This window comes from Drosophila guanche, unplaced genomic scaffold (genome assembly GCF_900245975.1).
Source record: "Drosophila guanche unplaced genomic scaffold, DGUA_6, whole genome shotgun sequence".
In the NCBI taxonomy this organism is placed as follows: domain Eukaryota; kingdom Metazoa; phylum Arthropoda; class Insecta; order Diptera; family Drosophilidae; genus Drosophila; species Drosophila guanche.
In genome coordinates, this window is record NW_022995747.1 from 1,581,228 (window position 1) to 1,607,175 (window position 25,948).

General features: G+C 46.6%; 5 protein-coding genes across 21 annotated transcripts in view; all 5 read right to left on the minus strand.

Annotated features, from left to right (window-relative positions):
* Window positions 1-1,079: 1,079 nt before the first annotated feature.
* LOC117583842 (translation initiation factor IF-2, mitochondrial) lies at window positions 1,080-3,698 on the minus strand. The gene is made up of 5 exons (XM_034272459.1): window positions 3,468-3,698; window positions 3,191-3,320; window positions 2,555-3,123; window positions 2,073-2,492; window positions 1,080-2,012 (listed from the first exon to the last, which is right to left on the minus strand). Exons 1-5 carry the CDS (start codon window positions 3,612-3,614, stop codon window positions 1,179-1,181), a joined length of 2,100 nt encoding a protein of 699 aa, XP_034128350.1. The 5' UTR covers window positions 3,615-3,698; the 3' UTR covers window positions 1,080-1,178.
* A 241-nt stretch (window positions 3,699-3,939) lies between these two features.
* Window positions 3,940-11,332, minus strand: LOC117583841 (sarcalumenin). Of its 8 annotated transcripts, none has more exons than XM_034272455.1 (14): window positions 11,272-11,332; window positions 10,402-10,656; window positions 8,762-8,845; window positions 8,614-8,703; window positions 8,260-8,544; window positions 8,158-8,196; window positions 7,860-7,937; window positions 7,718-7,795; window positions 7,580-7,657; window positions 6,883-7,511; window positions 6,505-6,826; window positions 6,264-6,436; window positions 5,530-5,985; window positions 3,940-5,463 (listed from the first exon to the last, which is right to left on the minus strand). In XM_034272455.1, exons 2-14 carry the CDS (start codon window positions 10,460-10,462, stop codon window positions 5,005-5,007), a joined length of 2,832 nt encoding a protein of 943 aa, XP_034128346.1. In that variant the 5' UTR covers window positions 10,463-10,656; window positions 11,272-11,332; the 3' UTR covers window positions 3,940-5,004. The 8 variants fall into 8 exon arrangements, with proteins under 8 accessions (XP_034128346.1, XP_034128345.1, XP_034128348.1 ...); XM_034272454.1 differs by having other exon boundaries at window positions 7,860-7,950; window positions 8,141-8,196; XM_034272457.1 differs by lacking the exon at window positions 7,718-7,795.
* An 869-nt stretch (window positions 11,333-12,201) lies between these two features.
* Window positions 12,202-14,942, minus strand: LOC117583843 (endochitinase). Its single transcript, XM_034272460.1, has 7 exons — window positions 14,863-14,942; window positions 13,999-14,629; window positions 13,674-13,797; window positions 13,102-13,593; window positions 12,825-13,016; window positions 12,568-12,759; window positions 12,202-12,510 (listed from the first exon to the last, which is right to left on the minus strand). Exons 1-7 carry the CDS (start codon window positions 14,864-14,866, stop codon window positions 12,355-12,357), a joined length of 1,791 nt encoding a protein of 596 aa, XP_034128351.1. The 5' UTR covers window positions 14,867-14,942; the 3' UTR covers window positions 12,202-12,354.
* Window positions 14,943-15,478: 536 nt separating this feature from the next.
* LOC117583845 (histidine-rich glycoprotein) lies at window positions 15,479-16,437 on the minus strand. 2 transcript variants are annotated; one of them, XM_034272464.1, is made up of 4 exons: window positions 16,305-16,437; window positions 16,156-16,235; window positions 15,754-16,085; window positions 15,479-15,691 (listed from the first exon to the last, which is right to left on the minus strand). In XM_034272464.1, exons 1-4 carry the CDS (start codon window positions 16,326-16,328, stop codon window positions 15,552-15,554), a joined length of 576 nt encoding a protein of 191 aa, XP_034128355.1. In that variant the 5' UTR covers window positions 16,329-16,437; the 3' UTR covers window positions 15,479-15,551. The 2 variants fall into 2 exon arrangements, with proteins under 2 accessions (XP_034128355.1, XP_034128354.1); XM_034272463.1 differs by having other exon boundaries at window positions 16,156-16,262; window positions 16,305-16,435.
* An 882-nt stretch (window positions 16,438-17,319) lies between these two features.
* Window positions 17,320-25,948, minus strand: part of LOC117583838 — a 43,668-nt gene continuing 35,039 nt past the window's right edge. For 2 of the 9 annotated variants that reach the window (XM_034272443.1, XM_034272441.1), the window contains 9 exons: window positions 25,208-25,479; window positions 24,990-25,127; window positions 24,532-24,825; window positions 24,234-24,473; window positions 22,584-24,002; window positions 22,344-22,526; window positions 22,182-22,274; window positions 21,996-22,113; window positions 17,320-19,471 (listed from right to left, as the gene is read on the minus strand). In XM_034272443.1, the coding sequence (XP_034128334.1) occupies window positions 19,353-19,471; window positions 21,996-22,113; window positions 22,182-22,274; window positions 22,344-22,526; window positions 22,584-24,002; window positions 24,234-24,473; window positions 24,532-24,825; window positions 24,990-25,127; window positions 25,208-25,479 (2,876 nt within the window). In that variant the 3' untranslated portion in view covers window positions 17,320-19,352. Of the gene's footprint in view, window positions 19,472-20,495; window positions 21,048-21,134; window positions 21,658-21,995; window positions 22,114-22,181; window positions 22,275-22,343; window positions 22,527-22,583; window positions 24,003-24,233; window positions 24,474-24,531; window positions 24,826-24,989; window positions 25,128-25,207; window positions 25,486-25,948 lie in introns of those variants that run through there. The other 7 variants (XM_034272444.1, XM_034272445.1, XM_034272442.1 and 4 more) reach the window with 7 other exon arrangements.

Here is a 25,948-nt window from a genome sequence, read left to right on the forward strand (position 1 = left end):
TCCTTGTCATAAGTAAACTGCAGCTCAATTCGTTTTAATTGCAGCCAACACATGTGCGGGATGTTTACTTTGATTTTTCACGCCTCCATGCTCAAGGGAGCAGAGACAGGGGAGAGGCGTTGCCAGACACAAATATAGATGTCCAATGCACATGATCTCTTCTCTCTCTCTCTCTGCACTTGTGTTATAATTGCAGTCTGGCATTGTCCATGCAGATCGTTTAACCATGGAGCGCATCGATTACAACCAAATTAGTTGTCGAGTTCATTCATGAAATTCACAGACTCAGGGCTCTGGTCTGAGTGACTATTTCCGCATTCCAATTGGAGCTACAAACATATATAGTACATAAATATATATCATAATCCAACTGCCAATCTCAACCACAAGAGCTTCCGCCGAATTTTAGTTAGCCGCTGATAGTGCCGTACATTAAACCCCCCCAAAAAAAAAAGAAACTAAGAAAAGCGGAAGGAAGCCGCTCGAAGCATTGCTTAAGGGAAATATCTTTTATCCAGCATCGGTTATATAAGTCTGCCCCGTCACATTCTATATTTAAACCTCTCGCTCTTATCGCGACTTTGGCAGGGGAAAGTTAGCTAATGAATCGCAACGCAAAAAGGGAATGAAATTTGCATTTCAAGGCGAGCAACAAGCCGATACACACCGAGGGTATGTGGAGCGCACTTGTGAGATTATATAAATTCGCAGAATATAAATGGCATTTATATATTGTGCATAAAACAATTCGTTCATTCATTAAATGTAGAACTTGTCTCTAATTGGCTGAGCCTTAGCGGAAATCGTTTATCTGCGCAAGAAGTCGCTCTGGTCTATGGCCACTGAGTGTGCCTCTGGCTTGGTGTGGGTGAACTCCAATTAGCATTGCTTTGACCCATTTAAGCAGCTTCCGTCACAGGCAGCAGGCAGCAGGCACTCGCTCTCGCTCTCGCTGTAGCCGCTGTCAGTGTTTTGCCTTATCGCGGCGACAGTTCCGTTTGAGGCCGTATCCTAAGCACCACCCAGGCATGTGGGTGAAGGGTGGCTGCGGCTGCGGCTGCGAGATCAACAGGAAGTCGGATAGTGGCATTTGTTTTATATAAACCGTATAGAATGGAAACAAAAACTATATAGAATAAGTGTATTATAATGGCGATAACAAAGGCAACAATCATCCACTAGAAACCTGGATCCCAATCCGTTTGCTGCGCCTCCATGTGCGTCGTGTAGCATTGGAGTATGTCCCCGGCCTGTGGCAGCACTTTCGCATCCCTAAAGCGCAGTCCACACTCCACATCCTTCTTGATGGAGTCCACTTCGTTCTTCAGATGACGCATCGACTCCAACTGGCCATCGTAGACCACTTCCCCATCTCTCACGAGTCGGAACTTTTGTGCCTTCTTCAGCACGCCCTTGGTGCAGCGACACCCGGCAACGGGCACCTCTTTGCGTCCCTCATTGATGATGAAGCTCTGCAGCACATTGGCCTCGCCCAGCACTTCCTCCACTTCCATAGGTGGCAGCTTGCTGCTCAGCTGCTCCTTCAAGTCATCAATCAGCCGATAGATTATGTTGTAGCTGCGCACAGTCACATCTTTGGCGGCCTTCAGCTGTGGCGTCTCCACAGCAAAGGCATAGATAATGGCATCAAATGCCTTGGCCAGCTCCAGGTCTCCCTCCGTGACATTGCCCACGCCATAGTGCACAATGTCCAGGCGGCAGATCTCGTTGCTGCTGTACGTTTCCAGCACATCCAGTATCGCCTCCACAGAGCCATGCACATCGCCCTTGATGATCACACTGACGCGCGGCTTGCCCTCGTGCTCGTCCACCTGCTTGACCCGTTGGCCGCCGCGCATGCGAAAGCGTCCCGCCAGGCGACGTGCCTCGCGCGCTGCTCGATACGTGGCCTGATGCTCCTCATCCTTTTTGCGTATCTCATCGCTGCTCGACTCGATCTTCTCCTGCTGCGCCTCATGCTCGCGGAACTTCAGCACGGCGTGCGCCTTTTTCTGCAAAGGGTTTTCATGTCACAAATGGGAGGAAAAGTAAAGAAATTGCACTCCAAATACCTCCGTTTCCACCTCTAGTATGAGATCCCCTGCCAGTGGCAGCTCCCGCCAGCCCAGAATCTCCACTGGTGTGCCGGGCGGCGCCTCATTCAGCGGCTGTCCATTGTGATCGAACAAACCGCGCACCTTGGCATGCGCCAAGCCACTCAGCAGCACCGAGCCCTTGCGCAGTGTGCCGCGGGACACGATGGCCGTGGAGAGCTTGCCACGACGCGGATCTGTTTTGGACTCCACCACAATGCCCTCCACCAGACCCGCAGGATCAGACTTCAGCCCCATAAGCGTCGCTTGCGTGCTCACTGCCTCGGCGAGCAGCTGCAGGTTGGTGCCTTTGAGCGCTGAAATTGGGATGACCTGAATATCGCCGCCATGCTCCTCGAGAGCCAAACCCATTTGCGCCAGCTCCCGCTTGCTCTTTTCCTGCAAGAACCAATCAAACATTAGCAGCAGAAATTACAGATTGAAACCACAAAAACACCTACAATATTCGCCTCTGGTTTATCGATTTTGTTAAGCGCCACAATGATGGGCACCTGCGCCTCCTTGGCCAGCTGAATGACTTCGCGTGTCTGCGCCATGACACCATCCTCGGCGGCCACCACCAGCACAATGATGTCCGTGGCCACGGCACCGCGTGCGCGCATCGCGCTGAAGGCCGCGTGGCCGGGAGTGTCCAGAAATGTGACCTGTTCGCCGTTCTCCAGCGTCACAGTAAACGCACCGATGTGCTGTGTAATGCCACCAGCCTCTCCCGCAGCCACATCTGCGCCACGCAACGAGTCCAGCAGCGTGGTCTTGCCGTGATCCACATGGCCCATGACTGTGACGACGGGCGGACGAGGCTGCAGCAGCTCTGGCGGCGCAGGCGGCCTGGGCGTCACATCGCGCACCTTCTGCTCGTCCTCGCTGCTGGTCTCTGGTGTGGCCACCACGCGCGTCTTGGCGCCCAGCTTTTTGGCTATTTCTTGTATGATTTTGAGATCCGGCAACTTGGCGGCTGGTTCAATGTTGTCAGCGCCTTTAACGTACAGCATGGCCTCCTGCACGTCATCTGTGGTGGAGGAAAACCTATAAATAAGTGACTTGAGTCACCAAAGTTTGCTTGAGTGTCCACTTACCCACTGGCCTTTGCAGCGTCTTGGCCAGCTGCGTCACGCTCATGTGCCGCCAGATTTCCGATCCTCCAGCAGGCAAACCATTTGCCGGCGGCGCTTTCTTCGGTGAATACTCTATAATTCGTGGCGATTTCTACATAAATTAGTGAGTCTGTCCTCGTGCAACAGTTTATGCTTAGTATACGCTATTCATAAATCAACTTTTCATTCATAAATTAAAGTTTTTGCTCACAACACACACAAAAAATTTCATTCCTTGCCCAGTTGCTCTCAAACCTACCTTCTCTTCAGCCGTTTTCCGGCGCTTCAGTCGCGCGGCGTCCACATGAAATTGTCGCAACGCTGCCGCTGGCTGTTTCCAGTGTCTAACACAGCGGCTGGAGTGCAGTGCATTTGGCAGTCGATATAAACAGCTTATTCTTAACATTTTCTATGGGTTTTGACTATTTTTATTTAATTTTTTGCCCAATAATAATTTCACATAACAGCTAAGTGTGCCCGTTTTGAAACAACAACAACAGCTGTTCTGCCGGAATTCACAAAACTGTATATAGCGACATCTACCGTGTTTCTTCTGCAAAATGTTAAAAATGTGGCGCCTAAAAGTACCAAATGTGCTGTAGTGCGCACGCTTTAAGATATATCTTAATCAACCCTGGCGATAACCGATATGTTAAAAGTCAAAGTTTTCGAAATTCAAAATAAAAAGTTGTAAATTGCTGAAACATTTTTTTTGTTCATTAAAAGACCTGTTTGCTTGGGGTTTTCTCTGTTGTTTTTATTCACTTGTGTATTTTCACCCGCTCTCACAGTACATTCTACGTAGATTCTCAGTTCGTAAAATTGTTTTGTTTGTTTTTTAATTAAAGTTTACGCTGCTCTTTCGCCTTTATCTCACATATGCTTAGGTCCGGTCGTTCATGAATAAATAAATATACGTCAGTTTTTGGTCATTAGTTTGTTATTATCGTGTCTTCACTGTGTTTTCTGCTTTTATCAAAGAAAGTCTTATCAACTATGACATCGTCGGAAGGGTTGGTCAAAGCCAAAAAACCAAAAGAAAATTACAAAAAACATTAACAATATTGCCTGTGTGTGTGTGTGTGTGCTCAAAACTTCGCTGTTGTTTACTACTACTTGAAAAATTAAAGAAGAAAAATCTGGTAGTGGGAATTGAATTCCAATCGGTTGTTAGCCAATTAGGAGGGTACAGGGTATAGTTATCGTCGATATATGTATATTTAGGTACGCTCTGCTCTCAGTTAATAGTTTAACAGTTACTTGTTGCTCTGCTCTCACATATTCTAAGGACTCCCCTTGCCTTCAACTCTCCTCCCTGCACCAAAAGTGTGCTCTCTGTTGTGTGTCTATTTGCTCTCTTTGTGTAATTGGGTTTGTCGCTCTCATATGGCTCTCTCAGTTCGGTTAAGTTATCGTTCATAAATAAAAAGTTCTCTACTGCAAAACGGTTGATAAATTCATTAAATAAAATTCACTAAAGGCCAAAACATGGGCGCATAGGCAACCGTTGCTATTTCAAATATCATTTGCTCTCTCTTCGCTGCTCTCTCTCTCACTCTCTCTTTTCTGTCTTCTGTCTTACGCTGTTGTTCTTCTACAAACGAAAAAAAACATGCTCTCATATTTGCGGCTCTGTTCATGTCCTCTTGCTCTCTCTACGCCTGCTAAACATATATCCGTCCCACTCTCTCTTTCGTTATTCTCAATAGACGGTCACCGGTGGCGCTGTCGTTGTCACATTCTCTCTATCTCTCATTAAAACAAACTAAATGGCAGGTTAGGTTTTCCACTCCACCTCAACTCGTCTTTTTGGGATTAGCCTGTCCCTTGCCCTGTCCCTCCCCCGCTAACTGTTGCTGCTGCTGCTGCTCTTGCTGCTGCTGCTGCTGTGACTCAATGTTGGCAAGAGCCGCCTCGGACATCTTCTTGTACTTGCCAGCCAGCTCGGGCAGCTCGTAGGAAATGGCCTGATCCAGCTTGTTGATGGGACAGCCGCGGAAGTAGGTGCACGTTTCGGAGAGTTTCTTGAACTCGTACAGCGGATTGAGGCGGAAGAAGTCGCGGTACACCTCCGGATCGGGCAGATCGTAGCGCGAGATGTTGGTCAGCGTGGAGAGGCCCTCGTAGATGTGATAGTTCTGCGGATGGTCAATGATGTCATCCGAGATGCGCTTCTTGTTGCCGAACAGCGTCTTGTGGTTGAAGTAGGTGTTCAGATAGCAATCCACCATCTTGGCGTGGTTGCGCACGCGTACCTGTGGGAGAGAGGGAGATGGTGGATAAGTACCGCAAGGAACAACAGCAATGTGACGCAAATTTACCGCAAATCGACGCGCACTGGCAATCTTGTGCTCAATGCGCTTGTCAATGGCCGTGCGCAGATCGCGCAGGAAGGCGCGCTCTTGGGCCAGCAGCAGGCGGGCCGGGGCGCCGTCCTGGTAGGGATGCGTCCACAGCGAGGTGGTGTACATGAGTGGCGGCTGGGCCGACGACATCAGCGGCGAGATGTTCCAAATGAGGGCACCCTGCACGCGCAGCAGCTCCTCCGGGTGGACGGTGTCCGCCTTGTTGAGGATGATGCGCGTCTGGTACTCGCGCCCCTTCAGCTGGTCGAGTATCGCCTCCGTCTCGGGGCCCACATCCAACTTGGCTGGGTCGTAGACCAGAAAGATGATGTCTGCCCGATCGATGAACCACTGGCAGGCATCGTTGAAGGGAAAGACGCGTGAGACCTGCTTGCGCACCTCGAGTATGCCGGGTATCTCGACAATGTTGACCTAAAAATGCACACAGTGGCAGGCAAGTGACTAAATTTAGTAATTCACTTTTTGCTATTGCAACATATCTGCATTTATTAATAACGAAATTAATGCAGAATGCAGCAAGCGGCATGCAGACGGCTGTGTGCTAAAAGCTAAAAGCTAAAAACTAAAAGCAAATTGTGTCTGGCAGATGGCCAGCCATGATAGACAACAGACAGGCCCAAGGTGCATCTCCCAGGCAGACCGACAAGTTAATGCTGCTGTCTCACTCCCGCTCTCAGGTTAAGGCTTACCTTCTCGAGCAGCTTGCTCTTCATCTTCAGACCGCGCAGACGCTCCTCCAGGCCCTGGCCGAACTTTTGCAGGCCGGAGAACGTGTAGTCAGCGGCCAGCTGTGTGCCGTCCAGAACCTCCGTCTCATTGCCCCACATCAGAATATTGAAGTAGGCCGGAGAGGGTTCGGCACCTGCCAGAAGAGCAAAAGGTAAGCCATAAATCACTTAAGATCTGTTAGATCTGAGAACTCATTCTTACCCGTTCTCAGGGAGTTCGGGGTGTACTCATTGTCGGTCAAATAGTTGAGGATCGAGGACTTGCCACCGGACCAGGGACCCATGAAGAGCACCAACGGCTTTGAGAAGATCTCCGGATCGCTAAAGTGACGATTGCTCAGATCGCGGTACTTGTACAGCGTCTCCAGCGGCTTAATGGCATTCTCGTAGATGCGCTTAATGTCCTTCAGAATGATCTCGGCCACATTGTCGGTGGCCTTCTCGCGTGCATTGAACTCCTCGTCGAGCAGCAGCAGCTCTGTGATGTGCTGGCGACTGCGGCGGTTCTCGGGGATTGTTCCTTCCTGTAATTGAAAGACTATTCAAACAAGTCCTCCTAATGGGACTGGTGAGAACTTACCCAAAGAAGTTCATCCTCAGGTTTGGTGTCATCCTCGTCGTCGTCGTCATCATCGTCGGTGTCAGCGGCTTCCTGGGCTACAGCTGCCTGGGGCTCATCCTGCGCCTCCTCAGACTCAACGGCATCCTCCTTGGCAGCTTCTGGCTGCTGTGGAGCTGCGGCTACCTCTTCGGCAGACTCTTCTTCAGCTGGTGCCGGTTCGACGGGTTTCTGCTCCTCCACCAACTGTTCCTGAACAACTGGCTCTGGTTCTGCCTCTGGCTCTGGCTCAGGCTCAGGCTCTTTCACTGCCTCAACTTCTGGTTCTGGCTCTGGCTCTGGTTGGGCCTCCACCTCGACAGACTCCTCCTTGACGATTTCCTCTTCGATGGGGAATTCCTCGGCGGGACTTGGCAGAGAGTCAATGTCGATGACTGGCGCGGCATCAACCTCACGCTTGCTGCGCTTCTTAACCTTTGCCTTGTCATCATCATCATCATCGTCGTCGTCGGCCTGGCTGTCATCATCATCGTGTTCGTTGGGCACACCATCGCCATCGACATCGTTGTCATGTTCATTGGGAATGCCATCACCATCCAGATCGTCGTCCTTTTCATTGGGCACGCCATCGCCATCGAGGTCTTCATCCTCTGTGGAAGAAAAGAAGTCAGAAATTACACCACCAAATCGTAGAAGTTTCTTTGTGTGAAATTCCTACCAATATTCACTTTGCCGTCGCCATCCAAATCCTCATCCTTTTCGTTCTTGACGCCATCGCCATCGAGATCTTCGTCCTCTGAAAGTTACAATTGCCCATTGAGTGGGTTTACTATTTGTAATGGAATAATTTGCTTACCATGATTGGCTTTGCCATCGCCATCGATGTCATCGTCTTCTTCATTCTGGACACCGTCACCATCGAGATCTTCATCCTCTGTAGGAATATTTGTGGCTATTGTAAATGCTACATTCGACTGTGAATGTGCTGAAATAATTACCATGATTGACTGTGCCATCTCCGTCCATATCCTCATCCTCGTCATTGGGCACACCATCGCCATCCAAGTCATTATCCTCTGAAAGTATTGAGAGTACAAATTAGAGACTGCTTGGAAATCAGAGTTTAAATTTGAGCTACAAAAGCTGCTGAAAAGCAAAAAGAAAACAAGATCATTGCGCTCTAAAAGATGCCGAAAATATGTATCTAGAAATGATAAAAAAGCTTTCAGTTAATGCGGAACTGCTAGGCAGAATAAATTTCAAGTAAATGGAGTAATTATGTAGCAGCAAACCTACCATGATTGGGAGTGCCATCACCATCGAGATCATCATCCTCTGAGGGTTAAAAAAAATAAATAAAATATAATAAAATGGCTCTAAGGCATGAGGGCCACTTACCATGATTAACTGTGCCATCACCATCAATATCCTCATCATCGGCATTGTTCAGACCATCGCCATCGATGTCCTCGTCCTTGGAGTTGGGCACACCATCGCCATCGATGTCGTCATCATCCTCGTTGGGCACACCATCGCCATCAATGTCATCGTCATCCTCGTTCGGTATGCCATCGCCATCGATGTCATCATCCTTATCGTTCGGTATACCATCCCCATCGATATCATCGTCCTCGTCATCCGGTATGCCATCGCCATCTATATCGTTGGCGCTTTTCGCGTCCTCTGTGGAATCCAATTCGACAGTTTCAATTTCAACAGTTTCTTTGTCATCAAACGCAGCGCGTTTCCCACCATCATCGTCGTCATCATCATCGTCATCGTCGTCGTTGTTCCTACGGGGCTGATCGGATTGCAGTTCCCCAGAGCCATCTCTGACACCATCTACAATGATTCCACATTCGATATGCACATTCTGCCATTTAGCAAGGCTGAAACTCACCTGTTTTCAATTCATTTATGGCTCTTTCAATGTAGGGTCGACACTCAGATTCGCTTGGTCCGACATCGGCATTGACAAACCCAACTGAAAGAACACACACGCACGCGGGACCCGTGACAGATTCATTTGTAATTTAAGTGCAGAGTAGGGCAGAGCAGAGCAGAGCAGCAGCCCTAGGCCCTAAGCTATTTTTGAGTTTATCTGTGGAACAATTCTCCCGAGTGGAACAATGGTCGTCGCACTTTTTGCAACTTTATGTCAGCGCGTCAGCAGCGGCGAGGTCATTCCATCTATTCAAACTTGACATTATTTATGGTACTATCCACAGACACACACACTTTGAACACTGCTGTTGGATTTATGAATGTTATTTTTAAAAGATGAGAACTCAAGCATACAGCATCTAGATGAGAGAATTTTCGGCACAGTTTTCCTTTTCTTTTTTTGTTGGCTGCTCGCCCACTTTGGTCTTACTTCTTTTATTTTTGTTTCTTTTGGCCACCTTACTGTCCCAGCCTGCACACAGCTGTCAGCCATCCCCATGGGCAGGCGTTTCATTTGGAATATTCCTCAGCTTTTGCTTTTCTTTTTCAGTACTGGAAGGAAGGTCACGTCTGCGTAGTCATACATAAGGAATTGCTAATTACTTTTGCCATTGGCTGACAATTAGGACATGTCCATGGAGGCCTCTAGTTTCCCACATTAATCATTGCCCAATCAAAGTACAATTTGCCAAAGACTTTTTGAATACATTTTCAATGGGATGGGCAATATTTCTGTCAGCGGATAGTTGCGCTGATAAATAGCGTGTGGGAAGAGAAGATATTTGAGCAATTTCGCATTCATTGCTATCCGCATTGATAGAATTATTTATACAAATGTTTTGCTCGGCCTGCCTGCACATTGTGTTTATGTTGCTGCAATCTATTCCGGCTCAACGCAAACCCAAACCCAAACCATTTTAACCATTTCTTTGCTGTGGTTTTTTGCACCAAAAACCTGAGCAAAGCAAACAAAATATACAGGGACATGGCTAACACACACAAACGGAGAGATAGATGTGTATACGAGTGGATAGATATGTACTCAGCGCAGAGCTCTCTGCACATAAAATAACTTAGAAATTCTAAATTTATAAATATTACAAACGATGACAACGAAGAGCGACCAAGCAGGCGATCGTTTGCGTTTTAGCGAGCAAATCAGTTCTCAAAAAAAAGTAGAAGGAACAACAAAATTCAGCTAAATGCTAGAGTGTATTTGTATCTGTGTATCTGTGCTCCTGCTGCCACTAGTGGTTCGGTTCGGTTGGGTTGGTCAAGTGTACGAAGGCTATAGAAAATGTTCGATTGTCGTCCGCGCTGACGTTTGCAGACACACACATAAAATCAGCACACAAATATTTGTTGAAATGAATAAGTATTGTACAATATTCATACATATTTTTTTCACATATTTTTGTTCTTGGCTTTCTTGGCTTTTTGTGTTAAAATTGCATAATGCTTGGGGCTTGGGGCTGCGTGAAATTTCTGTCAGAAAGAGAAAACTTTAAGTGCTGCTGGGCTGCCCTTCGCCTTATATAAGTGGGTCAGGGCAGGGGTGGGTTTGGACCGGAAGTGAAGGGAGTGCAGTGTACTCACCATGATCGGAGACGGCGAATAACGTTAGTCCCAGCAGGAACCAAATTGTTAACCGTCCCATAATAATTGTATGCAACAATCTTTATCCTCGAGTTTCCAGCGCGGTTAGAACTTTAGCCACGTCATAAATTCTCCTTTTTTTCTACGCAACTTTCCCGTAATTATGAACAATTAGGAAAAATTAGAAATTAACACTGCTCGCTCGTATTCTGCACATATATGCATCCGCCTTATATATGCGCTCGTTTAAATGCACTAAATGAAAGAGTGAAGAATTCAAAAACCAAAGATTATTTGGGACCAGTGACCAGAGAGCCAATAGTTCGGGCAGTCCTCTAGCTATCTATAGGGTTATGTGTGGGTTGTGTGTGTGGGAATCTGGTGCTGTTTATATATATAGGATTCTCTATAGACGTTTAATTGGGCTCGCACAAAGTTTGTGTCACAGTTTTAGTGGGCTTCCAATTTATGCACTTTTTGTTCGTTATTAAAATTGATTTCTTTCACTTTTGCGGTTCCATTTATATTTGAATTGATTGAAAATTGTATTCGCGCTGCCGTTTAGCCAAATTTTAACCAACAATCATCGGCTGGGTAATCCTTAGTGTCCCTTTCGACGATTGTTAGCTAAATAATATTTTGCTTATTTCTGGCCCCGGTGGGTCGTCGTCGTCGTAGTCGTCGTCGTCTGTGCACGTCGTGTGCGTGTCGTTTTTTGAACGGGCCAGGCCACCTCGCTATTGGGCCCACTAGAACCCAACACACAACCCAACAACATCTATTTTGATATTTTTGAAATTTCTGAAAAGTAGCTAAGGAAATTTCACTGTGCTGTGGCTGTGCTGTGCTGTGCTGTGCCTTGTGCCGTACACGAGTATACGAGACGATCTCTCCCGGTCCAAAACCAATTCGTAACTCAACATGCATATACCATGAATTTACCTTGTGACCGCGAAAAATATTCGATTTTGATATTTTTGTAGCACCAACAATTTTGTCAAAAGCACAGCACACACCACGCTCTGAATGAGTGAGTGAGTGAGTGAGATTTTCTCTGGTGGTCTGTGATCTCTTTTCAATTTTCGTTGATCATTTCATGCCACCCGGCATCGCGCTCTCTTTCGCGATGGCCCGGTAAATGTTTTGCAGGGCTTAGGATAAGCCCAAGGCTAAAGGTAGACTTCCCTATAGGGAAGTGTTCCAGCATCGAAGCAAAACCCTTCCATCTTTAGTTTAATATTTTAAAAAAGGTTTTAGCATTATCTGCTGCTGGTTTTTGGAGGCATGTTTAATTATAGACAATGCGGTGCTCATTCCGAGTTCTACCATTACTCAGAGCAACTAAAATTGAGACAAAATGTGCGATTCTAGGCAGCATTTTGGGGCAGAGCCAGCGCGACTTGCTTCGTGTCACAAATGTTTAATTTAAATTCCTCTCTCTCCCGCTCTCCCATAATCTCCAAGCATGAATTGAGTTTATAGAAATCAAATGTTAAGGATCAGAAAATGCAACATTTCGTGCAGCATTATTTATCATTGCTCGTTCGCTCGGTATGGTAATGGTTTTGGTTGATTGCCCCAACAGCTGTGCGGCTGCTGACGACTCGACATAAGTGCAAAATGTCTTCAGTCATTGCGCGTTTATTGGCGTAATTAGAAATGGCAAATTCTCGTTCAAATTATGGCATGGTACGGAACGTCGGATTATGCAAGACCCCAAGGCTTTGTGGATGTCTCACCACTTTTATTGAACGCACCATTAAGTTCCTTATTTATTTGTTTCAAAAATCATATATTTCATTTTCATATTTTTATGCGTTTCGTCTCGTGCAGTAATCTCGTTGACGCACTTTATGGCCCTACAGCTAATCGTAGATTAAGTTAAAAATAGTCTTGGACTTATGCTCGAACTTATGCTAGAGTTTTGCAAATAATTTAGTAAAAGTTTAGCTGCTAGTGGGCCTCATTGCCCCGCTGCTTCTGCTTGATTCGTGTGCAATAATACCGATCGCTGTTCTCAATCCAATCGCAGACATTGAGTACCGTGTGGAAGGCCGTGCCCTCCTTACACTCAAACTCCACGGGTTTGCCGTGCACACAGCGGAAATACTGGGTAAAAATATTAAATTATTTTATGCTGCCTTTTTGTATGGTTTAATCTCTTACCTTTCGACAGTTTGGATGCGGCACAAAATCGCGATTGGTGCAATCAATTTCGCTGGGATCGAACAGCGGCTCCCCTGGCTTCTGCTCCGGATCGACAGTTATTTCGGGCTCCTCCGTTGCCTTCTCCGGCGCAGACGTTGTTGTGGTGGTCCTGCTGGTCGTGCTGGTTGTCTTCTTGGGCTTCTTGGGTTTCTGTTGGCATTTTGGAATGAGTGAAAAATGTCTGCCCCCCCGCCTGGCACACCCTCCTGGCTCACCTTTGTGGTTGCTTTCTTCGTGGTGCTGGTCAGTGCTGGCGCCAGTGCCGGCGCTGACGTTGTGCTGACTGCCGCAGAAGTTGGTTTTGGCTTCGGCTTCGGTTTCCGCGTCGTCGTCGACGTTGTCTCACTCTGCACTATGGGGCCCTCGTCCGGATTCGGTGAAGTGGCAGGCGGCTTCGCCCACTCTGGCTGTAAATGCAAAAAAAAACCAAGGGGGAAAAAAATGAAAAATTTCATTTGCTTTCGCGCTCGATTTGGCAGTGGGCCCACTTACCCTTGGCGTTGTCTCCCGTGTGGGCTCCGGCACCCGATAGGTCCGCATGTTGTCGTAGAGGATTTGCATGAGGCCGTTCTTGCGGCCGCAGAGTCCATGGAAATCGTCCATGTCGATGGCCCAGGTCATGGCGCCCGCATAGCCCCGCTGCTTGATGAAATCCATTTTGATCTGGACCGAGGCCTCGTTCTCGTAGCCCACCCACTGCGTGTCCTTGTACGTGTAGGGCACCATGCCCGCCTCATCCCACTCGACGGTCCAGCCCTTCGACTTGTCCATCACCTCCGTGCATATCTCGTAGTAGGCCAGAAAGCCACTGGCATTCGTATAGGGTCCCGGTGCGCCGCCACCCGCCTCCCTGTTGATGTACGTGCCCATGTTGTAGTTCTTGTTGGAGTTGCTCAGCGTAAAGGTGCGTCCGTAGAACGGTATGCCGACGACCAGCTTGTTCGCCGGGCAGCCCATCTCCTCCCACAGCGCGAGGCCGTCATTCTTGAGTTGAGATGCAAATTAGTTTGGCACGCAGACACTCTGCTGCTGCTGCTGCTGCTGCTGCTGCTGTGTTTACTCACCACATTGAGGCGCTCGTAGGCGTACTGATCATGCTCGCGCCTGTACAGCGGACTGTGTGTGTCGGCAAAGCCAGCCCAGTTGCCGCGCAGATCATAGGTCATGGCATGAATGGCATCCAACAAGCTGCGAGGGGGGATAAACCGTTACTCGCAGTTCAAATATCAAACTCCCAAGCAAAGGAGAATTTACTTCTAAGGTGAAAAGCCAAAAACCACCACAGCAAGCGCAGACTGCTATCTCTTTCTAGCGCTTGTCGCTCTGAGTGCAAAGAGAGAGCGTGGGGAGAGCGGCAGTGTAGGTAAATTCACCTTTCTCTCAACTTACTCGCACAACTCCGGCACGTGGTAGCCCTCCTGCAGACGGAACTTGGCCACTGGCACCGCCATGGTAATCTCCCAGCCGCGTCCCTCTCGATCGAAAGCGCGGCGCAGCTCCTGCACAAAGTACAAGAACTTATCCTTGTCGCCAAAGCTGCCACCGCGATCGGTCGCACCTGGGTACTCCCAGTCCAGGTCGAAGCCATCAAAGTTGTACTGCCGCATAAACTGAACGATGCTGCGTATGAAGCTCTGTCGACGCTCCCGCACTGCCACCATTTTCGAGTACTTGGAGCCACCCTCGGCCCAGCCGCCGACGGCTATCTGCAGCTTCAGCTTGGGATGTGTCTGCTTGAGCTGCGTGAACTTGCTGAAGCCCTCCTGCTCCACATCCAGTTCGGGATCGATTACGAGCACATCCCAGCTTTTGTCCTCCACGCCAATGAAGGAGTAAATGAGATGCGTGCAGAGCTCAGCGGGCACATCCTCCAACCCATAGCGTCCAATTCCCGGACGGTACACGGCCCAGTTGCTGAAGTAGCAGACAATGCGTGCGGGTTGCTGTTCGCTGGCTAAGACCACTCCAGAGCAGGCACATAGCACACCCAGCAGCGGCAGTAATATTCCATGATGATGCACTAGGAACAAAGAACTCAAAGTTACTCGAAGATCCCACAGTTGCGACTTGTTTTTCGAGATCAACGCGACTTGCATATATAATTGTGGGCATGTCGACAGTCCGTCGTTCCCACTGTGTTCCCTTGTTTCTGTTTCGTTTTATGGAGCCACTAAGGTTGTGTGTCCATAATGCTGCCGCCACTCAAGTTCGTTCACCGTTCGATTCCCCACTCTGTATGCACGGCAGGCTTACCCATTTCACAATGATATCCAAACGCGACTCTGGACAACGATTGTGCGTTCTGTGTTCTTCGTGCGACGATCGTTTGGCGTCAAATGACAGACAAACTCTCGCCCAGCTACGCTTTTATAGTGGGTGTCCACGTTCGACTCGTAGTCCGGTTCTTTGTTCCTGCGTAAGGTGCGTGAGAGGCGCGACTTGGGACGGGAACGGCACTGTGCGGATAAGAGGAACGACGGGAACGGCAGGCAGTGTGGGTAAGAGGAACAACGGGAACGGCAGGCAGTGTGGTGTGGGTTAGAGGAACGGCACTGAAATGACACTGGCCACACGCTTTTGTGCTGCTCTCATTTCAAGATCAGATTGGATTGGGTTTAACTTGTTTGTTTTCGTTTCGTTTCGTTTCGTTTTGGCGACTTTCTTTCTGATTGTTTTGCATTCGCATTCGCATTTTATTTTAAGACTCAACTCACTCCCCCCACACAACCAAGCCCCTTGCTTTGTTATTTATACTCTAGAATTAGCATATATCTGGACTGGTCTGTCAAACGATCCCTTTAAGTGCTCTTTGGGGCATGCAAGAGTGCATCAGGCAGCAAGCTAATGGTAATGGTAATGGATAGATAACTTGTGGTTAAAGTAGCAGCTTTAATGCCAGGCAAAATGAATGAATAAAACAGAATGAGGTCTAAGGTGTAAAGCTATCCAATTCGTATGTCAATGGCCAAGGTGCTGTCTTCTGTGGTGCTGCTGCTGACGGGAGGAGGTGCCAAAGTGGTTGTGGAAGCTGCTGTAGGGGGAGCTACACTGCTGGTGCGTGGTCGCGATCCACCTTTGTTGTCTGAAATGCAGCGACAATCGAGTGAGTGTTAACACAAACTCAAACTCAAACCCAAACCTTACCCTTAAACGGCTCCAGCTCTGCCCTAAAGGGACGCTGCTGTATATCATATCCCGGCGGACCAAAGCCCGGAAACGGTCCAAAGCCATTCGGATACGGATCGAAGTCGTGTCCGTGATGGTGACCAAAATCCGGACCGTAGCCCTCATGGCTGCCATGGTGGCAGCTCGAGCCCCCAGGGAAATGATGATCCCAATGCCGCTTGTGATGATGGTGTCGCCGGTGACGCTTGTGCTGGACATGGCTCAGTGCAGGCGGTGCAGGCGGTGCCGCCTCTTGTGGCCAGGCCACAACCGCTGATTCCTCGGCCAATAAATCTTGACTGGTGAAGGCACTGAAATGGGAGCAGAGTAGAGATGATACAGACTGCAATTGATGTGCGACCCATGGCTGCTGATACTGACGCATTCTCAATTGCTGGAAATGGTGCTGGAGCGGCCTGGAGCAGCTTCACCCGCTGGCTTATCACGGCCAACAGCGCCAACTGTGTGAAATATGGCAAGGGATTGGGCTTCAATTTACGGTCAGGCCACAGGGAGAACGTTCTACTTACACATGCTGGCAGGGGGGCAAACATAACACTTGAAACTCGTTCGAGTTTTGTACCTTCGAACCGCACTCTTTAGACGCGCAAAGTCGACTAAAGCTCGCGGGCGACTCACTTCTTTCCGCACAAATAATGTCGAGACAATGTCGCATGTCGGGGTTTTTTTATTATATATTTTTTTTCAACTATATATTTGCTCCCTTAGTCACTCAGATTTTGAGTTGTTTTTTTTGTGCGCATCATCATCAGCGTGCGACGCCATAAACCTGATTGGTTCATGTTAATTCAGGTTTTGTTCATATCTCGATAAACATGTGTAGAGGTACACATATGTACGTACTTATGGCAATCTTTGAGCTTATTGTAATTAGCTTAACTGCAGTGGAAGTGACCCAGCCAGCAGCCCTGCAAAAACAGCCACAAAACGCACTTTAATTGCCATTTGCCAGGCTGCTAATGTGACAACAAAACGCTGTTCATTTTGTGGTTGATCAATTAAAGCAGCAGTCGAGTTGAGAGTGCGAAAATCCCACAGATGAATGACTTTTGGGTATGGAAATATCTGCTTGAATATTTATATATTAGTTTTTAGATCGCTGAAACACTTTTGTTGTGGGCGAGTCACGATTATGTTAATGTGATAAGACCGGAGATCGCTTTTAGAAAGCCATCTCGAATGCTCTACATATTTTACCCTAAAAGAAACACCCACAAAGCAGCAGCCAAGTGCTGTATGTTAGCTGTCAGCGTGCCGGGGTTCATTGTGATTCATGGCAGGCACTTGTAGGCACCACCCCCTTAGCATTGATCTTGAATAATGCCGGCAATTGCGACAGTCCGCAGTTCCTCTTCCGTCCAACCTTCGCGCTGTAACCACCAGACAATAAAGAGAGATCCCACTTGGGTAGTAATTTGAATTTTCAACTATAATCTTTATTGATAACATTTCTCGTTCTCGCTCGTTTCGTTCGCAGTTTTATCGTCTTCAACTCTTATCATATTATGACGTACAATTTGTATATGTAGTTGTATATTTATTTATATTATATATATGTATATGTATATGTATGTATATTTTATGTATATGCAATAAATATTTGTTGTTGTGGTTGTTGTTATGCTTCGGTACGAGTATCTAGGGGAGTATGCGTGCAAATTGCAATAATGGTAAAAGCCTGACGACAATCTACATACAATATATGATTGGGTTTTGGACACTGCCTAACTGTGTGTGCGCGAACTTGGTAGAATAGCTTGAGAGCAAATAATGTACATATACACATTCCATATAGCACCGCGAAGGGAGTGTTTAGGGAAACTTCAACTTAAAGATAAAAGATAACCTTAAAACATAGCATAAACATAATCATTGCAATAACAACTAAAAGCTAACAACTTAAAACATACTTTTTGTACAATTTTTCGCGTGGATACATTAGACTTTTAATATATATATTTTACTTTATGCTTCTATTAACAATTTATCGTTGTTGTTCTTGTGGGATTAGGAGGCATACAATTTGAAACGTTTATTCATGCATATGATGTCTTTATGTTTAATTGCGAATAGCTACTGCGACATTCAATAACTTTGAAAGTTATATAGACATTAAATTGAACCAGCGGTTGGCATTCGAGTATAATTATATCCATTAACCATTATCCATATCGATTGACTTGCGATTGTTTTGTTTTAACACATTCCATCCAGCATGATCTATGCTCTCGCTTTTCACTTTAATTGCCTGGCTAATTGACCTACATTTAAATAATTATGTGTATAGTGCAGCATTATGCCTGTTCAAATATGTATCTTTCATTTAAAATTAATATATGCATGTCGTACGTAGGTCAGCGTTTTGCTTTTTTCATATTTCATTTTGCATTCGTTTAAATACAATTTAATTATATTTCGTTTACGTTTCTGCCTTTCATTTATTCATGTGTAAATATTATTTCCCATTATTAATAAGTAATTGCGATAGGTAGGTACGTTTTGGAAAATAACATTTTTGCATAGGTCCGAAGTGTGCTTTGAGTGCGCTGTGCGTTCTGCTGGCGGAGGGGGAAACCCGTTACTCCTCTCTCTCTCTCTCTCTGTGACTCTCTCTTTGTGTCTCTCTCTCTTTGTGTTTCTCTTTCTGTCGCTATAGGAATGATGCTGTTTGAGTTCTATGCTCTGTGTCCCCATGCTGCTGATCTTAAAAAGTCGTTTTATATCAAATGCATTAATATTGGCTCCAAAAATTGTTCAATTGTTGTTGCTGTTTTGGTTGGTTTTTCTTTTGATTTTTGAGAGAAATGCGCTACCCGTTGAAAAGTCCGTTACAAAAAGTCTTTGAAGTTATTGTTTTTAGTTGCCATGAATAAGTTTTGACCATCTGCCCAACACACAACTCTCTCTCTCTGTCTCTCTGTCTCTAGTTTGTAAGCCTGCACAGGAACGTGTTTGATTCGACTCCTCCTAGCTGATGCATACATAAATGTACATATGTACATACATATGTAGCGTACATAATTACATAAACCCTTTTTTCCTACAGTTCAAGAAACGACCGCTAATTGTGGGTGTTTTATAATTGATATCGTTTGAATGACGTTTGCAACACGCTTACATTGATATGTTGAATCTTTGATTTACATATTGTATATGTTGTATATATAATATATATCTGTATCTGTATCTGTATCTTGTATCTTGTATCTGCTGCTGTGTTTATATATCATAATAATATGCATTAACAATCGCTTACTGCCGCTCACCCAAAAATTCGTTTATTTTTCTCGCAGAATCTACTGACTTGTTCGATTTGTTTTTCCCTTTAATAAAGTCTCTCTTCAACAGATATATATTCCCGATATAGGATTATGTATATACGTAACTCAGTCACATTAAGAATTGATACGATTTTCCATTTAAAAACTGTTAGCAAATTTTTGTCCTAGTTTGATTCTGAAGATAAATGCAGCGCATATTGTGCTTGATTATTATACGAGTATTTCCATTCGCTAAACGGAGTTTAGTTAGTTAGTTGTTGTCGCTTTCGTAGTCGTTTAGCTGTAGAAGTTATCCCGTTGCTGGTACAGCGGCAGTGAATCGGTCGGTGAATCCGATCCTCGCTCCTCATCGCTGCCCTGACTCGTTCGGCTGGCCGCCTTTGACATGGCTTTCTCTGTGGGTTGACAAGAAATAAAAGAGTTAGTTCCACTACGTTCCAGACTCCCATTTCACCCGCACATAGGCAAACACCTTCATCCCAAGCGTGCTGTAAAAGTTTTCGAGTATATTGTAGGTAGAGGCATAGGAAAAAAGAGAGTACACCGATAACCAGTTCTATCCGGCATCGTTTTTTTTTGTGTTTGTGTTGGTTTTGGTTTTGTGTGTGTGGGTTTTTTTTTGTACAAGTTTTTGTGTGTCTGTTGTGTTGGGTATCTGTCCTGCGGCTGCTCCTTATGCTTTTTGGGCGTATACTTACTCATATGGCAAAGCGTTTTAGCGCTCTTTGGACTCTTTTTCGACAACTTTAAACGCATTTTAGGCAGTGCAGCAAATTTGGTTTACAAACTAAGCAATTGGCTTGAACATTTTGGAGATTGAAAGTTTCTGAAGATCAGAATGCCTGAAGAATTTTGAATATTTTGATTTATTGACTTCCATGCTGAATAAACTGAATTATTTTCCTAGATTTAGCTGACAAAAATTTGTTAAAAACTGTTCTGTTTTGTATGATTTTTATCTACAAAAATGTTTTACTTTAGCCTCAATTAATCATGGAATTTTATATATTTTATCTCTTGAAGCTGAATATTTATTTCTTGTTTTTTTTATCCCTAAATTCCAATAGACTTGCATTTTTTGTGCTCTCTATAGAGTGTGTTTCTAGTGTGTGGTTTTTGAGTGTTTTTGGTTGGTTTTTCTTTGCGTTTGCGTGGTGTAACGTGTCAGGTGAGCTTGGGTGCAATTTTAGATTATATATTAATATACATTATATTATATAGTTATAAATTATAGTTATGGCGTGCAAGCGAATTAGTTTGGCCAATGTTGAGTCTAACAAACTAGGCACAGTTTTTGGCGTGATTATTATTGGTTATGGGCATGGCAAGGAAGCTACATAAAGGACATACACTCGTCTGTTAAAAGTATTTTACGAGCTTTGTATGAATTATCATTGAATATGTGAAATGTGTACAAACCTTGACTTACGCATTCAATTCGTTTTTTTCTTTTAACTGTTGTTCTTTGTGCTTGTTGTAGTTGTTCTTTTTGTTGTTGTTGTTGTTGTTGTACTTGTTCTTGTTGCTATTGCTTTGTTGTCGGTTGTTCTTGTTGTTGTATTTTTTTAGTATTTTTGTTGTTTTGTTGTTGTGAATTTTTGCGTTTTGTTTTGTTTTGAAGAGTGACAGAGAGAGCGTTTACTTTTGGAGTGAGAGTTTTGCATGCTGTAAATCTCAACCGTTTGTGGCTGTGGCTGTGTTGTGTTCTTGTTGTTGCTGTTGCTGTTACTTAAGTGTACCGTTCTTTGTATGCATATTTATATATGTATGTAAGTATGTACTGGGTGTGTTTGCTGTTTGAGTGTTTTGATAACGCGAACCGGGTGAACAACATGTGGTACGTGGTGTGTAGCGTCTCGAACAAAATAAATGCTTGAATAAATGCAATTTTAAAAACACAAAAATGTGAACATAAACAACACGACTGACTGACTGGGCTACTGGTTAATTAGTTGTGACTAGTGGGATTGCCTAGAAGAATGCGAAAAACAAATACAAATAAGGGTTATAAAAAATGCAAAGAAAATTATAAAATCGCATATAAATAAATAAACAGTTGATTAAAATGTAAGTTCCTAAAAGTATTCAGCTTGATATGTGGTACGGGCACACCTTTCGCGTAGTTCAGGGAACTCGCAGCGATTGTTACTTAATTTATGATTAATTGAATACATCAACTGGACAGGTGCTATGTATGTACGAATGTATGTATGGATTTATGCATGAAGGGGTCGGGCAATGTGAGCCACAACAAGGCGAATTTACTTACAAGACTCACCACAGGGGTGAGCGCTTGTCTTGGCTAAGCGTGGTGAATATGTTATTGGTGCGCCCCACAGCGGACAGCGTAAGTAAATTCACCTTTGCGCCAGCCACAAGTCTGTGTTCTGATTTGTATGATTGACTGCTGCAAGTGTGTGCGTGTGTGTGTGGGTGGGTTACAGTGTCTACGTTTTGTAAGTGAAAGGGTAATGAGAATGGCGCACGTCGCTGATGAGCTCGCAATGGTGAATGGAGGGAGAATGATCTTAGTTATCTTATTTAGAATGGGGGGCATATGATATTTATTATCATTAATCATCTAGAAAATCAGAGAGAGTTGAAAGATAGATATATATATAGATATAGATTAGAAGAGCATAGAGATTCGACAGAGAGTTTGAATGGGGGCAGGGGCTAAGGCGGGTGGTCATCACTGACTGAATGAACGCTGAGTTATATATACATAAATTCATACATAATACATAGTTCTATGGGTTGGATTTTGTTGAGCGTATTAGTAAGAACAAAAACATTGAACAGAAACTCAACTTGCAAGGCATTGCATTAACATTTCAATGGGGAATTTGCTTCAGGTAATCAATTGGAACTTAATGCAAAAGTTAAACTTTGATTGCTAGTTCTGAGTGCTACACTTACCGGCCACAATCTTGCTGACTTGCATCACTTGCTGCGCCAAGATCTGATTCAGCTGCAGCAGATGCTCGCGCTGCTTCTTTTCCGCTGTGATTTTGCTAGGCGGCAGGCTCTCGTTTTCCTATACAAAATAAAATTACAAGTTACATAAAGTAAACCATTCCATGTCTAATTGCTTTGAGCACTTACATTGCTGCTGAGTGGCGCCTCGGACAGCATTTTCTTAATGGACTCGACCTTCTCCTGGCGACGCTTCTTCTCCTCGGGCGAAAGCTCGGGCGTCTGTGGGGAAACAAACATAAATCAAGTCAGGAATTGTCCTACACTTGTTCAACTACAATTAGCACTCACTGTTTCTGGTATGTAACGCTCGGGTATGACTATTTTGTTGGGTGCCAGCAGCAAGTTATCAATGGTGTTCTCAGATATCTTCTCGCCCTGTCCCAGTGCCGAACGCACCACATCGGGCGCATTCATGCGCGGCCTCAAGGCCACCTCCATGTCCAGATCATCGCGTGCACGCCAGTTTGTGTTCTACAGGAAGAGAGTAAACAGTTAGTTGAGTTTTTTGATAACCTTGCTGCCACTTACATTCCGATTCATATCATTCTCTGCCTGCACCTTCTCCATGGCCTTCTGGTTGACATTGTTGGGCGCCGTGTAGTGGCGTCGCTTCTCGCGTGGCACTGCCCGTCGATGCTTGTGTGGCGGCGGCACCTTCTCCACAGTCTTTTCGGTATCCTCCGATGCCGAACCAGCGGACATTTCATTGATGATCTGCCGCGCAGCCACGCTCTGGAACACTGGCTCCGGACTGAGTTCAGTGAGGCTCTTGTTGAGGCTCTGCAAGGAGTCGGTTTTGGTGCGTAGCGCCACACGGGCGCTGTCCCTTGAGGGATTTGCCTGCTGCTGCAGCTGCTTGGCGAAGTAAGCATTGGCCAGGGGATTCAGGTGTTCCCGCTGATCCCGCTGATGCTGCTCCCTCTGATGCTGATGCTGATGATGATGTCCATTGCTCTGTGGCACTGGCACTGCTGACGGTGCTGGTGGTGGCGGCGGCTGATGCTCGTAGTTGCTGTTCCTGTCGTAATCGTAGCTGCCATTGTAGTGGTGTCCATTCTGCTTCACTGCTCCTCCCCCATTCATGTGGCGACTGTTGCGCGGCTTTGGTGGCTCGCTGTAGTTCCTTGGCAGCGACTTGGAGCGACTGTGATGTCCGTTGGTCAGCTGCTCCTCCAGGCCATGGCCATACAGCTGCTGCTGGTGGTGCTGCTGCTGCTGCTGCGCGTATTGCTCCTCCTCCAGCACTTGATCCAGATTCTGTGTGGAGCTGCTCAGGCCACGTTCGCTGCGATCGCGATGCCTGCGCTCCGATTCCCGCTTCACAATGCGCACCGTTTTGATCTCCTGTTTCTCGAGATTGCTCAGATTGGCAAACGGATTGCTGTCCAGAAAGCCATCGCTGTCCACGCCGCTCATTTCCAGGGCATCGCTGCTGCCATTGTAGCGATTGTAGTCGCTCAGCTTGGCCGCGCTGTTGGTGTTGGTGTCCACATAGAGCGGCGTGGAGAGATTCAAGGTGGAATCATTGAGATTCTGGCGACTGCCATTCCACTGCATGTTGGCATCCAGATCGGTCTCTGTCCAGCTGGTCGAATTGCTGCGCTTCTTGAGGCTGCCATTGGTGGAACCGCCGCCGCCGCCACCGCTGCTGCTGCTGTTCATTTCCTTGTTGCCAATTTCCTGGTACAGCCGCGTCGAGTTCTCCGTCAGCTGGCGCACAGCGGAGCTGAGTTCGTGTCGCTGCCGCTGCATGTCACCCACCAGCGACTGCACACGCTCCAGCTCGGACTGCAGCACCACCGCGGTCTGATCGCCGCCATTCGCATGGGAATCCAAGCCATTGGCCAGCCCGTTGCTGCTGCTGGCACGCGTGGCCTGCACCTTCTGGCGCAGCAGCAGCAGCTCCTGCTCGAGGCGCGCATTGCCAGCCACCGTTTGCTCCAGTTTCTGCAAGATAAGACAAGGTCAAGACATTAGTCGACGTTCTAGGGAGCTTAGGCTGTGGCACATGCAGATGAAAGGCGGCTTGGGTAGAAGTCTTTTGGAACTCCACGAGCAACTCCTGGGCTTACGATTAGTTTTCTTTGTTAGATGACTTTCTCTGTTCATTAGTTACAAAAGCAAACATGCGACATGGAAGGCTCAAGGCGGACAACACAAAACACTTCTACTAGGCACCTTGGCTACCTTTGAGTTCTCGGCCAGCAGCTGATGGACACGCGACAGTTCACGCTCGAGGATGTGCTGCTGCTTCTTGGCCGCCTCCAGCGCCATGGGCGTGGCATTGCTGTCGTGTATGCGTGCACGCAGACCACCCAGAGCACGCTCCAGGTCCTCCTTGTCACGCTGCAAGCTCTGCAAAATGCCAGACTCCTCCTGCAGCAGCTGATCGAGTTGGTAGAGCTCGCGGACTTTGGCCTGCAAGGGGAAGAATTTAAAGGAAATATTCCACATGGAAAATATGTGCTCTACGCACCTGCAGCTCTGCTTGATTGGGACTGAGTCGTTCCCATTGCTTCTGCTCCTCCTGCAGCATTTGTCGCTCCTGCATGCGCTGATTGAACTCCAGGCGATCCAGCGTGGCTGGTTGGGCGCGCCCATTGGCATCGTTGCGGTAGAGCGAGCCCAGCTTGACCATATTGTCCACCAGATTGACCAGCGGCTTGCTCTTCTCGTACTGCCGCTCCAGGTCCAGCAGATGCTGCTTCAAGTAATCCAAGCGCTGAATGCTCTCGGCACGCGTCAAACCTTCAGCACCACGCAGGCGATTCTGTGGGAAAGCAAAAGCGAAGTTAGTCGCGTCCAAAGTGGCAGAGGATTAAGTTTAGTTGAAGCATTAGGCATCACAGGGCAACCAGCACCAATTAAGCAATTAGTCAGAACACACAGAACCCCCACCAAGAGACCTAGAAGTAAATCATTCTGGGTAGCCACCTGGACATCGTGGATATCGCTGCAACATTGCTCAATGGCACGGGCTGTCTGGCTGCTCTGGCGTCGCAGCTGTATGAGCAGCAGCACCAGCTCCTCGTGGGTGCGACTCAACAGATCCCCAGCGGACACATCCAAGTTCTGTGGGTGCTAAATGGTGAGTACTTGGCAGGCTACATTCCCGCACATTCGCTCTCGCTTTCCGCTGTTCGAAAACTTACCCTAATCTGGCTGCTCGTCTCACGCTCCAGCATATCGATTTCCGCTCGACTGCCAGCACGTCGCAGCCGGAATGGCTGCTGCTGTGGATGCTGCTGCGGCGTGGCGGTGGCTCCAGCGTAGAGTCCTCGATCCGTTAACACTGTGGCCTTTGCGTACTTCGTTTCGCCATAGTACGGCGCAAAGGCGGACTCCTGCTGGCCATCGCTGGGCTCCGGCTTCACCGTCAGATTACCCACGGGCAAATTGTTCACATTGCGCACCGAAATCGAGGCTACAGGTTGGGTTGGAAATCATTAAATAAATATTGTAAATGGCTGCTGGGGGGGAGCAGAGGGATAAGGGAGAGGCACTTCAAAATAGTTACAATGCGTGCGCGAAATTTAAGGGGAAAAGCAACGATAAATGGTAAACGGAAAGGAATTTCCAGCAGTTGGATTTGAGATATAAATATGTGGTTTAGTGTAGCATATTCCTGCTGGTTTTATCATCACTTTTTGATGGGGAAATTAAACTAAAATCTAAGCTAAAAGCCAAGCGGTAACTGTGGGGCTATAACCGTAGCTGCTGCTGCCATTTTCTAACTAATAATTGCTGCAACTGCCCCATAAAATAATGCTAAATATAATACAATTAAATGCATATATGAATGTGTGCGTGTGTGCGACTTTACAGCGTGTGTACATGAGGTGTAAATGTGTTCGGTGTGCTCTGGTGACTTCTGTGTTTGCTTTCTATTTACA